The sequence below is a fragment of the Oncorhynchus clarkii genome, chromosome 4, assembly GCF_045791955.1.
Source record: "Oncorhynchus clarkii lewisi isolate Uvic-CL-2024 chromosome 4, UVic_Ocla_1.0, whole genome shotgun sequence".
In the NCBI taxonomy this organism is placed as follows: Eukaryota; Metazoa; Chordata; class Actinopteri; order Salmoniformes; family Salmonidae; genus Oncorhynchus; species Oncorhynchus clarkii.
In genome coordinates, this window is record NC_092150.1 from 30111891 (window position 1) to 30124598 (window position 12708).

General features: G+C 40.7%; 1 protein-coding gene across 4 annotated transcripts in view; it reads right to left on the reverse strand.

The window, feature by feature from the left end:
- Positions 1-1347: 1347 nt before the first annotated feature.
- LOC139406716 (discoidin domain-containing receptor 2-like) overlaps positions 1348-12708 on the reverse strand; it is a 48133-nt gene continuing 36772 nt past the window's right edge. Inside the window, exons 8-17 of one of the 4 annotated variants that reach the window (XM_071149670.1) lie at positions 12403-12643; positions 12193-12264; positions 11271-11407; positions 10838-11066; positions 10423-10667; positions 10046-10173; positions 9630-9827; positions 6368-6602; positions 5920-6069; positions 1348-5812 (exon numbers count right to left, since the gene is read on the reverse strand). In XM_071149670.1, the coding sequence (XP_071005771.1) occupies positions 5681-5812; positions 5920-6069; positions 6368-6602; positions 9630-9827; positions 10046-10173; positions 10423-10667; positions 10838-11066; positions 11271-11407; positions 12193-12264; positions 12403-12643 (1767 nt within the window). In that variant the 3' untranslated portion in view covers positions 1348-5680. The remainder of the gene's footprint in view (positions 5813-5919; positions 6070-6367; positions 6603-9629; positions 9828-10045; positions 10174-10422; positions 10668-10837; positions 11067-11270; positions 11408-12192; positions 12265-12402; positions 12644-12708) is intronic. The other 3 variants (XM_071149674.1, XM_071149672.1, XM_071149673.1) reach the window with 3 other exon arrangements.

Consider the following 12708-nt stretch of genomic DNA (forward strand, 5'->3'; position numbering starts at 1 on the left):
CTTGACCATGCTGTAGGTCATGTAAATGTTTGTTACATGCAATACATTTTGAGGACTTCACCGGACAATGTTGCTCTCAGGTTTTTTTAATGAAACAAATGTGTGGTTGAATTTATTCTGCCACTTTTTCTTATTTTTGTCTCTACCTTAGGCCTATATATCAGGGTGTCAAGGCATAGGAACTAACATGTTATAAAGCAAACAAGCAATTATCCCAACGCATAGGTTGTAATATGGCTTGTCTTGGCTTCCCTGGTGACTTTACTCAAACCCTGCTACTGATTTTTCAGCTGTTTGATGCTGGTATACAACAGAAACTGAAAGTAAAATATGCAAAAATGTAACTTGAAAACAGGTATCTTAGACATATCACACATAGAACAGATCTACTGTTCCTCAGACTTGCTTTCAATAACAATGCCAGGTCAATAACTCACATTTCTATGTGAAATTTGTCATGGCTCCCAAAAATATATTTCAGCTTTAATGCCCTTTAATCACGACTTCTGCTAAGTTCATGCAGTTGAAATGTAGGAGGAAGTCGGACAATTTTTATCCCCATATTATACAACTTTGAAGGCAGTGAACAACAATGGTCACCAACTCGACAAAAGTGATCCACTCGAGCGCCCCCGCAACTGCAGATACACATGAAAACATGAAATGAGGTGCACAAAAATAATATAACATTCAAAATGGGTAAATCTTTCCTTTAACTGGAACAGTAACGTATAAAACGTGTCCTCGGCTACTGTCAACGCATTTTTACATTACTGTAGTTTCTAATATTACAGTAACCTCACTGCCACTATAGTAAGTTAAGGAAAGAGCAAGTTGCAATAGATTTTCCTCGACCATAAACCGCGACAGAGAGTAAAAAAGCAACAACGTTTCTTTATCTGTTTGCTCCAGTAAATTACACGACTTTAGTCATTCTTGCTCATTCAAATTAATATAATAATGGACAACTGTTAGGGGCGGCAGGTAGCCTGGTGGTTAGAGCGTTGGACTAGTAACCGAAAGGTTGCAAGATCGAATCCCTGAGCTGACAAAGTAAAAAAATCTGTCATTAACCCAATGTTCCAAGACTGTCATTGAAAATAAGAATTTGTTCTTAACTGACTTGCCTAGTTAAATAAAGGTATAAAATACAGAAACACATTTTCTGAACTACTTACTACTCACTGGAGGCTTCTTGCCATGGATCATCACTGGAGGCTTCTTGCCATGGATCATCACTGGAGGCTTCGTGCCATGGATCATCAGGTAGAACCCACTGCTATGATGTGATTGGATGTCGCCCCAGCGATAGACCACAGTCAGTCAAGAACCAAGATATAATTTGGCTGTGTCACAAATGTATTTATTCTTATTCATATTGTGAATGTAGTCTTTATTGTAAAGCTATACAATAGACAAATCATTATTTTGGTGATTTGATTTGTATTTTTGTCTGTAACAAATTATCACCCAGACAAATTTGATGTTTTCTCTGAAATATTTGTTTTTTCATAAGCAAAAAAACATTAGAATACAAATATCTAATAAAACTAAACCATTATTGAATTTCCTTGTGCAATAACACAGTAATAACCTCTATACAGCTTTATTACTATACATACTGTAAGTATACCCTCATTCTCTTTATAGCTGGCTTATCTGTAATAATAAAATAACAAAGCATTCAAACACAATGAAGCACAGGGATGCTGTGAACGGGTCCCTTTTCGGTCTGAAGAACATCAATGCATGCCTCATCATCACTACTGAAACAAACCAACGGGGGACAAAATGACAGCCAGACCATTTAGCATGTTTATCTTTGGCCTACAATAAATGTACAAAATATACTTCCCACAGGGCAATATACACATAGTTCATGGTCAGGAGAGAATCACAAAACAAAATGAGAAAATTAAATACAGAAATAAAACAGGACACAGATCATCAGAGAATAGAGTTTGATTTGGGTCTCAGCCCATAATAGAAAATAAACTAGATATAGTGCATTATGACTGATAGTTTGCAATTAAGTGACACCACTATGTGAATAATAAGGTCCAGGGGCAAAGGTTGCTGATAAGGAGGAAGCCTCTGAGTAACGTTGAATCTGTGTGTGTGTGATTGTAGGAAGTATGACGTCAAATCTAGGCCTGTAGGGAAGCCTGGAGACAGGTTAATAACATATGGAAGCCGTAGGGTTCAAACCTGAAGCCTTAAAGGTATTGGTGTAAAAACATTATAATTGTGAGCGCTACTATAGTAACTGTCTTGTGTTACAACAACTGTCCTCGTGTGCAGTTGACATTGTCGGAAATCCTTCTGACTGATTATCACCCTCTATTCAGAAACCCTTTAAACGGCCGTTCAGCTCTCGCTCTCTTTCAACAGAGATACTTCATAAACAGTTGCTTTCTTGTTCAGAAAAACTGTCAAATTTAACACTTTCAATACAACACAAAAATAGCTTAGAACAACATTCGTTGTATAAAAGGTAGCAAACACACGAACCATTAAAAAACATTCCCTCTTGAAGCATATTTTCCTACGTTTCACTTTTCAAAGACTACTCTGCACATACAGTTGGCCCATAATCTCTCCTCCAGTCTGGATCCTGATTAGCACCATAGTCTGATCAGTATAGCGCGAACATGGACCCGCACTAATGCAGCTTATCTCAGATCTGATTTGAACAGTGATTTGGTCACATATATGAATGAGAATAGATTAGGCGTCTCTAGAACAAACATTTGTAATGTTATTGAAGGCATATCCTCCACCCCACCTCCCACAAAGTTAACTGCCATTTTCTCATACAACTCTTCTCGTGGAAAATTTCAAAATTAGACATACTATGCTGTTTTTACTTAGAGAATTGTCCATTGTTATACGCTAGTGTTTTTTTTAGCTGATGCAGGCTTAGTCATACGTCTGAGCGTACAGATAAGAGTCGGGTGCGACCTAAGTATCTGACATACCGTTTGTACTATCTGCAGGAACTCTTCTGTGTGGAAACTTGCATGAAGGAACAGACAACGGTGGCAACGTCAGCAGTCTTAATCTGCACAGGCAAGCTAAACACCTTTTATACACTATGTTCCTCACACCTGTTTGCACACATCTGCGGACTGCCACATAGACAAAGAGGTTGGACTTTTCTATAAAAGCTGAGAGCCAATTCCGTTTGTTTGAGCTATCAACTCTGGACTATGTTGAGTGGATTGTTGACTGCTCCATTTTTACAAATCTTATAATAAAGTTGTTTGAAATAATCTACAGTCTTACTTTAGAATTTCCATGACACTCTCAAAAGACATTGAACAAAATACAAAACTGAATGTACAACTTTTCCCATGCAAAAATAAAAGCTGATCAGTACCCAAATATATAGTACCAGTCAAAAGTTTGGGCACACCTACTCATTCAAGGGTTTTTCTTTATTTTTACTATTTTCTCAATTGTAGAATAATAATGTAAATATCAAAACTATTAAATAAAACATATGGAAATACATAATAACCAAAAAAGTGTTAAACAAATGAAGACTTTTTTTTATATTTGAGATTCTTCAAATAGCCACCTTTTGCCTTGATGACAGCTTTGCACACTCTTGGCATTCTCTCAACCAGCTTCATGAGGTAGTCACCTGGAATGCATTTCAATTAACAGGTGTGCCTTCTTAAAAGTTAACTTGTAGAATTTATTTCCCTATTAATGCCTTTGAGCCAATCAGATGTGTTGTAACAAGGTAGGGGTGGTATACAGAAGATAGCCCTATTTGGTGAAAGACCAAGTCTATCCTATGGCAAGAACAGCTCAAATAAGCAAAGAGAAATGACAGTCCATCATTACTTTAAGACATGAAGGTCAGTCATTACGGAAAATGTCAACAACTTTCAAAGATTCTTCAAGTGCAGTTGCAAAAACCATCAAGCGCTATGATGAAACTGGCTCTCATGAGGACCACCACATGAAAGGAAGACCCAGAGTTACCTCTGCTGCAGAGCATAAGTTCATTAGAGTTACCAGCCTCAGAAATTGCAGCCCAAATAAATGCTTCACAGAGTTCACAGAAACCACTACTAAAGGACACCAATAAGAAAAAAGAGACTTGATTGGGCCAAGTAACATGAGCAATGGACATTAGACCAGTGGAAATCTGTCCTTTGGTCTGATGAGTCCAAATTTGAAATTTTTGGTTCCAACCGCCATGTGTTTGTGAGACGCCGAGTAGGTGAACGAATGATCTCGGCATGTGTGGTTCCCACCGCGAAGCATAGAGGAGGAGGTGTGATGGTGCTTTGCTGGTGACACTGTCTGTGATTTATTTAGAATTTAAGGCCCGCTTAACCAGCATGGCTACCATAGCATTCTGCAGCGATACACCATCCCATCTGGTTTGCGCTAAGTGGGACTATCAACAGGACAATGACCCAACACACCTCCAGGCTGCGTAAGGGCTATTTGATCAAGAAGGAGAGTGACGGAGTGCTGCATAAGATGACCTGGCCTCCACAATCACCCAACCTCAACCCAGTTGAGATGGTTTGGGATGAGTTGGACTGCAGAGTGAAGGAAAAGCAGCCAACAAGTGCTCAGCATATTTGGGGACGACTTCAAGACTGTTGGAAAAGCATTCCAGGTGAAGCTGGTTGAGAGATTGCCAAGAGTGTCATCTGTCTTCAAGGCAATGGGTGGATATTTGAAAAATCTCAAATATAAAATATATTTTGATTTGTTTAACACTTTTTTGGTTACTACATGATTCCATATGTGTTCTTTCATAGTTTTGATGTCTTCACTATTATTCAACAAAGTAGAAAATATTAAAAATAAAGATAAACCCTAGAACAAGTAGGTGTGTCCAAACTTTTGACTGGTACTGTAAACAAGAAGCAAACAGAACACACAAATAAACAATACATATAAATACAAAATATGAATATTTGAGTACATACATATTGATGTCTCTGAGCACTCTTGGTCAAATATCACTAGCAGACACTGTAGCAGAGTGTAAGCCAGAGTACTACAGTTGAGACATGTTTAAGTTTTGGTTAATGTCCATGTTATGAATTTGTTTATCACTTGTAACTCCTTAATCAAAAGCCAATAGGTATAATGTTATAATATTAAGTCTTATAATTATAATGGATTATTTTTATGAAAACATAATTATCCCTGTTGGCTTTGAATAAACTGTCAGACTGTCAGACTGACTGAGATGAATAACCTTTTCAAATATAAAAATTCACCAAAAATCTCCAAACTGAGCACTTATGTTTTGTTAAGACATCAATGAAACTCGCATTCTTTTTTACATTCAAGCAGTCTTCTTAAAGAAAACACAATTTAATTCATAGACGTGCCAACACCATAAACTACATTAAACAAGGTGGGAACACTCATTTATAGTTTAATTTTGAATAAATTATACATTTTTAAAAGTACCGAACTTTCATTGCTACAATTCACTTTGGCTTCTCTATCTGAGACAATCTGACAGCCATTTGTAATTTTTGCCTTTCTTTTTCCGTGAATCATTAGTTGAATTGAGTTGAACTTTTGATGGATGCGTAATGTGTTGTTGATGCGTTTCATCCGTCTGTCTGTCTGTCTGTCTGTCTGTCTGTGTGTGTGTGTGTGTGTGTGTGTGTGTGCTGGCCCAGGGGTACTGGCCCTAAGCTTGGCTCTCCAGTAGTGCTCGGTGGATGTCCTGGAAGGAAGGCCTCTCCTTGGTGTTCCTCCTCCAACAATTCAGCATGATCTTATACACAGAGTCAGGACACAGCACTGGCTGGGGAAGGTAGACCTACAACACATAGACAATCAGGTACAACACAGTAGAACATGGGCAGGTAGATGTACAGCACAAGAGAGTGAGTCACGGTTGAGTGTGTGTGTGCGTGTTTCTCTCACCTGTCGTTTCTGGTCCCTGAAGAACTCGCCAGTGTTCTCTATGACCTGTTCGTCAGTCAGCTGGGAGTAAGGCTGCTCGTTACAGAAGGTTAGGGTCTCCCACAGAGTCACCCCAAACGCCCACACGTCACTGGCTGTGGTGAACTTACCCTGGGAGTGAAGAGGCAGAACAACAGACATTAGGTGATTTGATTTCTATGGCTTAAAAAGGGGCTAGTTCAACTGATAACCAGAATCTTCATTCACTGGACCATTACAGGAAACATAGACAATTTAACGTTTTATCAGGGATTGTTATAACTAGAGTGCAATGTAGTCAGGTTCATATTGTGAATGGTCTGATAGCCAGTGGCCTCATTCCGTGAAGTAAACTGAGGTATCTACACTATGTATGACCATCAGCGGGGCACCACGTCTCACCAGTTTCCATCCCTCCCTCCCTCCTCACCAGCAGTATGCTCTCCCAGGACATCCATCGTATGGGCAACACGGCCCGGCCCTGGATGCGGTAGTAGTCTCCACTGTACAGGTTCCTGCTCATGCCAAAGTCAGCAATCTTGATGGTGTAGTTCTTCCCCACCAGACAGTTCCTCGTGGCCAGGTCTCTGTGGACAAAGTTGAGCGAGGAGAGGTACCTCATCCCTGAGGCAATCTGAGTGGCCATGTAGCACAGGTTACTGTAGCTGGAGCAGAGAAGAGAAAGAGAGGAGAGTTGACACCGGCTGGAATGCGGTTTTAGCCAATCAGCATTCAGGATTAGACCCACCCGTTGTATAATATCATCACATAACCTTGTGAAGGTGTAAATACAAACTGTAATACAAAACATCTTCTTACATCACATTTCTACATGTTCTCCTCCGTTTGGCACCGCATCAATGTACTGTATCATAAAGCACGATACATTTTTACAGTTTTGGCATGTCAAAGGGTGAAAATGCCATATGGTGTAACAGTCCGAGGTTGAATTTAAACAACAAAAGTATTGTGAATTGGGTGTAATTCATAACAAAAATTGTAATATTTAACTTTGGCACACATTTGAATAACACTAATATCATATGTTGCAACCAACCTTAAAATGTATTTTTGGTTTCATTTTAAATGTCATATGATACAACCACTAAAAACCCATTCAAATGGTGTATTATTTAAATACCTGTTACTAAAGATTAAAACTGCCTCGTGACAACCTTTTAAAGTAGAGTTAAAAGCAACTGTCTCAATTATGTCTGTTTTCAAGTCACACACCTACCTAGACTGACAATGTCATTTCATTTGCATAGCCAGGTAAACTGAACAGGGGACAAGATAACTTGCAGTGACAGACTTACCGAGAGGCAATTTAGGTGAATTTAGAGTTCACATTATCCATTCTGATAGCTGGGCTTATTAGCTATACCATTATACAGGTTCCTGTGGATACAATTACTAGTCTTTAGTTTACTAGATTATTGTGATAAAGCATATTCACTAGCTATTTTAGCTAGTTTACTCAGTTTATAGGCTTACTCAGCTTGCATATTAACTCATGTATTCTAGCTGGTTTGCTAAATACCTTTCTAGCTAGCTAGGTTCAGGGGTGGAAACAGGCCGAAACCCTCAGTTCTCCGATCTCCTCTGTGCTTGTGGCTACAACCAAATGGAAAAATGCACTCCACGCTGCAAGATGACATGTGTTAGTCAATAGTGTAGGGTAATCTGCATTAAAATATATATTTGGAAATAAACTATGAAAGTCTCAATCATTTCAGATTTGTAGTCACATGAGGTGAACTAAACCCTATTTGATAAAATCTATGTGCGGTATAAATCTGTAGAAAGGTCAGAAATCATTTCACCCTAGAACATGCACATGCCAAATAAATATTTAGTATGTATGCCTTAAGAGCCGCTTGATTACATCGATAGCTTTCAAAGCCTGCCCTCTGGAATTAAAGGGTCAATCTGGGTTTGGTACAAAATATTTGATAATTTTGATCTCATGGATGGTCAATCATTGCCTTCATAGCTCCGTCTATGAATTTGAGAGTTGTTACATCTTTCCATCTGCAGCCCATAGCTGTTGACTAAAGTGCTGCTTTGTTGTTGTTGTTTGAATCCCAGATTCGCCCTTTAAACCTTGCTCATTACAGACAACACGGTGAAACTTCTACAATGCATTCCCAAATGCTTCCAGTTACAGAAATATTGTTTTTCCCCCACAAACAACAATCTCATTCATACAGGACACAATTCTTTTTGAAAGTGTTTGTGTGTGTTTTTTAAAAGTTTTTATTTTACAGGAACTTCTATATAGACAGTTCCCCAAAATCTGTTTAACCAGTGAGAACCACAATATGGCTGCATGCAAGATAGCACTAATTTCACTTCTCAGTGTGAATGCATCTGAAATAGTCTCTAAATCAGGGTTTGTCAACTAGGTTTGGCTTCAGGCCAAATTTCTTCTGAGCTAATAGTCGGCGGGCCAGGACATAATTAGTATGTAATATTAGCAATTATAATTGGCCAACACTACAAATTGAACATTTTTAACACATCTGATTAGTACATCATTAATTCAGTGACAATAACAATCATTTGGATCTGATTACGCTCATAAAATCACCATGTCTCTATTCAATGATTATTTTTGTCTATTTCTCTGTGCATTGATTGGTGGGGAAAAGCAGGTCTACGTAGCCTACTGTAGGCTACACTTTAACATCAACATTGGTTCAGAACAAATAGCTTGAAAGGAAGGGAAAATGTTGCTCTCAAAGAAGTATTCAAAAAAAGGTGGATACTCAAATGGGAAGTTTCAGGATAGAATGTACAGAGAGATATGTGTTCATTTTACCATATTTTCCCAATGCCAAGCCAGTGTGTCTTAATAGCAATGAAAATGTTGCTGCAAATAATTCCATCTCAGATGTCATTATGAATCTAAGCATGGAACTTTCAAAGTAGCTTGAAATGTTAACTGCAAGCTACCCACACATGGCTTTTTTGGCTGACATATTCTGTCACTTAAACGGGTTAAATCTGCAGTTACAAGTAAGAGTGAAAACAGTCGTAGACAAGGTGGAAAAAGTTGAGGCTTTTACTAGGGAGCTTGAGTTGTTCGATTTGGACAGAGAGACCAGGCCACTGCATTGTCACAGAGGTGATGGAAGATTACATCAAGCAGCTGAGTGACAACTTCTCCACCAGATTTGAAGACTACAGCTTGCCCAAGGATATCATTACGTTTGTACTTGATCCTCTCACAGTCCGCCTAGGTGGATAATTCTCCTCCCTTGCCAAGAAAACAATACCCTCGCTGGATGAGGCCGCAATTCAAACTGAGCTGATTGAATTCCAGACTTCGAGCCAAATCAGGGATGCGCTTAGGGGTGCCCAGTTCTTGAGTGCGTTTTGGGTGGCATGCTCAGAGGAATACAGCACAATAAAGAAATTTTGCTAACAATGGTTGGATCGACTTACACCTGTGAGTCCTCATTTTCCTCTTTGAACGCAATATAGACTCACAACAGGAACCAGCTTTCACATAAGTCAACCGAGGAATCAAAATCACATCCATCTCACCCGACACACACACACACACACACACACACACACACACACACACACACACACACACACACACACACACACACACACACACACACACACACACACACACACACACACACACACACACACACACACCTCCCTCCCCTCACCCTTACCTGACAGTGGGTGCGTTGCTGATGAGCGCTAGCTGTCCCTCAGGTTCATGGCGGGACAGGAACTGGTTGAGGTCTCCATTCTCCATGTACTCTGTGATCATGCAGAGGGGGTCACTGCAGATACACACAGCCAGCAGACGGATGATGTTAGGGTCCTTCAGACGAGACATGATCTTAATCTCCTTCAGGAAGTCGTTCCTGATGATAACATAGGAACACAGACAAGGGCAGAGGTTAGAAGTCAGAGGGGAGACTGTGAGAGCTTTGATTAATATATGGGAATATATCGCACAACACACACATTCATGGTGCTGGAAGAATCACTCAAAAAAACATGTCTATGTAGACAATACATCTGAGAGCAGTATGTGCAGACATTCACTGTATTCTCCTATCAGGAACGTGGCCCCCCTCACCTGGCGTTTTTGTTAGCGTCTGCCCTTAGCATCTTAACAGCCACCAGTACTGGCTGGTTGTCACTGATGTCAAAGGAGAAATCCTCATCCATAAACTCCTGCATGCCCTCTGCCTCACACAGGTGGACCTGTAGGGGGACGAAACATGGAGCCTCTGTTCAACACACTACATCTAATGGTCACTAACGATGGTTCTAAAGAGCCACAAAGGTTGTGAAAGCTTTTTCTCAAGCTTAAATCACCAGATGAATCTATTCGATGACCCTGATCAATGTTCTTTATCTCAGAAGGGCATAAGAAATTTGTTTCATTGATGTAATGTAAATCGTTCACAGAATTGATTTCTGTTTACTATGTGATGTCCAGAGAGCACAAACCTCTCCAAACTGTCCCTCGCCCAGCTTTTCTTTAAAGGTGAGCAGTTTCCTGGGGAACTCTTCCACCGCCACGTCCTTCCCTGACAGCAGGTCCATGGTTAGAGCAGGGACCGCGTACGTGTTGCCCCCAGTTACGCCCTGCAGGTTGACGATGTCTGCCTCGGCATAGTGAGGGACTCCGTCCTGGGCAAATGTTGCCGTGGGAGCCTTGGAGGCTGTCACTGCCACCACTGTGCTGGTCAATGCTGGAACCGGAGAAAAGAGTTGAAGATAAATCAGCAATATGACATGATAATACACAATAGGGCGACTTCATGCTTACAGAATGCAGACATCCCATTTTTCCAACCTCCGTAACCCAACTCCAGCTTATGTCTTTTCTGGTCATTTAAACCCTGCCTTTATGTCTACTTACCGGCCTCCTCCGAGCTGTGGGAGAACTCAGGCAGCTTGCGTATCAGTCGTGATGGCTCCTGGTAGTCAGGGCCCAGGGGGAAGATACGCTCGTAGGTGGAGCTAGACTCCTGTTCGCTGGGTGCTGATGATGATGATGATGATGAAGGGTTGTTGTGGCTGTAGGCGAATGTCTCGCTCTGTAGTGACAGACTAGCAGTTAGTTCATCGTCCAGCATCCGCCGCGAGGCCTAGAATAAAGGATGCTGGGGTGAAGAGACACATCTGACCAGTCCTGATTGATCAACACATGGTAAATAGTAAGATTTGTATAATATTTTGCATTTCCTGATAGTAACGAACAGTTACAAACTAACTTTCTCATTCAGAGACATGGTGATTCAAAACGCTTTGTGAATCAGATAAAACGTGTGTGAACAGGCAGGATCTCTCACCTTCTCCAGCATCTTTTGCCAGACCTGCCTCCAGAGGATGATGACGATGATGGCAACGAGGATAAAGATGATGGCCACCAGGCAGCCAATCAGAATTCTGGTGTTGCTGTCGTCTATTTTGTGGGTGGGGTCATCCCCTGGGGAGGGGATGGGGGAAGACACCATTCGATTGGATGATAGAATTAACCTCTACAGGATTGGTGGGTCCCCTCGGGACGGTTGAGCTAATGTAGGTGAATGTGATTAGCATGAGGTTGTGAGTAACAAGAACATTTCCCAGGACATAGACATATCTGATATTGGCAGAAATCTTAAATTCTTCTTAATCCTAATTGCACTGTCCAATTTACAGCAGCTATTACAAGTGAAAGAATACCATGCTATTGTTTGAGGAGAGTGCACAGCTATGAACTTAAAGTTATTAATAAACCAAATTAGGCACATTTGGGCAGTCTTCATACAACATTTTGAACAGAAATGCAATGATTCATTGGATCAGTCTAAAACGTTGCACGTACACGGCTGCCAAAATCTAAATTGCACCCGGGCTGGAATAATACATTATGGCCTTTCTCATGCATTTCCAAGACAGTACAAAAAAAATATGCATGGTTTTTTCTTTGTAGTATCTTTTACCAGAACTAATGTGTTATAGTCTCCTACATTCATTTGATATTTCCACTAAATTCAAAGTATTTCCTTTTAAATGGTATCAAGAATATGCATATCCTTGTTTCAGGTAGTGAGCTATAGGCAGTTAGATTTGGGTATGTCATTTTAGACGAAAATTGAAAAAAAAGGGTCCGATCTTAAAGCAGGAAGTGGGTTTTGGCCACAGCCATTGCTCACGGGTGGGGGTGTGTGGTAAAAGAGGTAAAAACTGATAAAGCGTGTGTGCAATGCATGTGTAGTGGGAACTGACCTGGTTGAGTGCTGGTGGGTGGGCCACTGCCAGTCTTGGGTGGAGCCAGGGTAGTATTGTACATGGCTGTGTCTGGAAGAGAACAGACAGACGTAAATCACAACAAAGCACTGATAATACTTTACAGAGGAATATTCAAACCAAACAAGGTGTGTTTTCTCTACAGCACATGATTTGGAGGTGATCTCTTGTGTGTGTGTAAACATTTACCTGACTGGAAGGTGATTTCGCTAAACATCATCCAGGCGTCAGCGAAGTAGAAATGGCACTTCATAGCACTGGCCATGTGATTGGCCAGAGAGACAGTGATGAATCGGGCGCTGGGATTGACGTCGTCCACCACAGGGCTGAAGGAAAGGGGCGTGGCCTCCCAGTCAGCCTCGGAACGGAAGTAACACACCACCTGGCGGAATGCCTTGATATGCTGCATGAACATGTTGTTACAGTGCACCTAGAGACAGAGAGAGATGGGTGAGCAAGAGGGGAATACGTTGTGGAGACTGACATCTGTGAAAA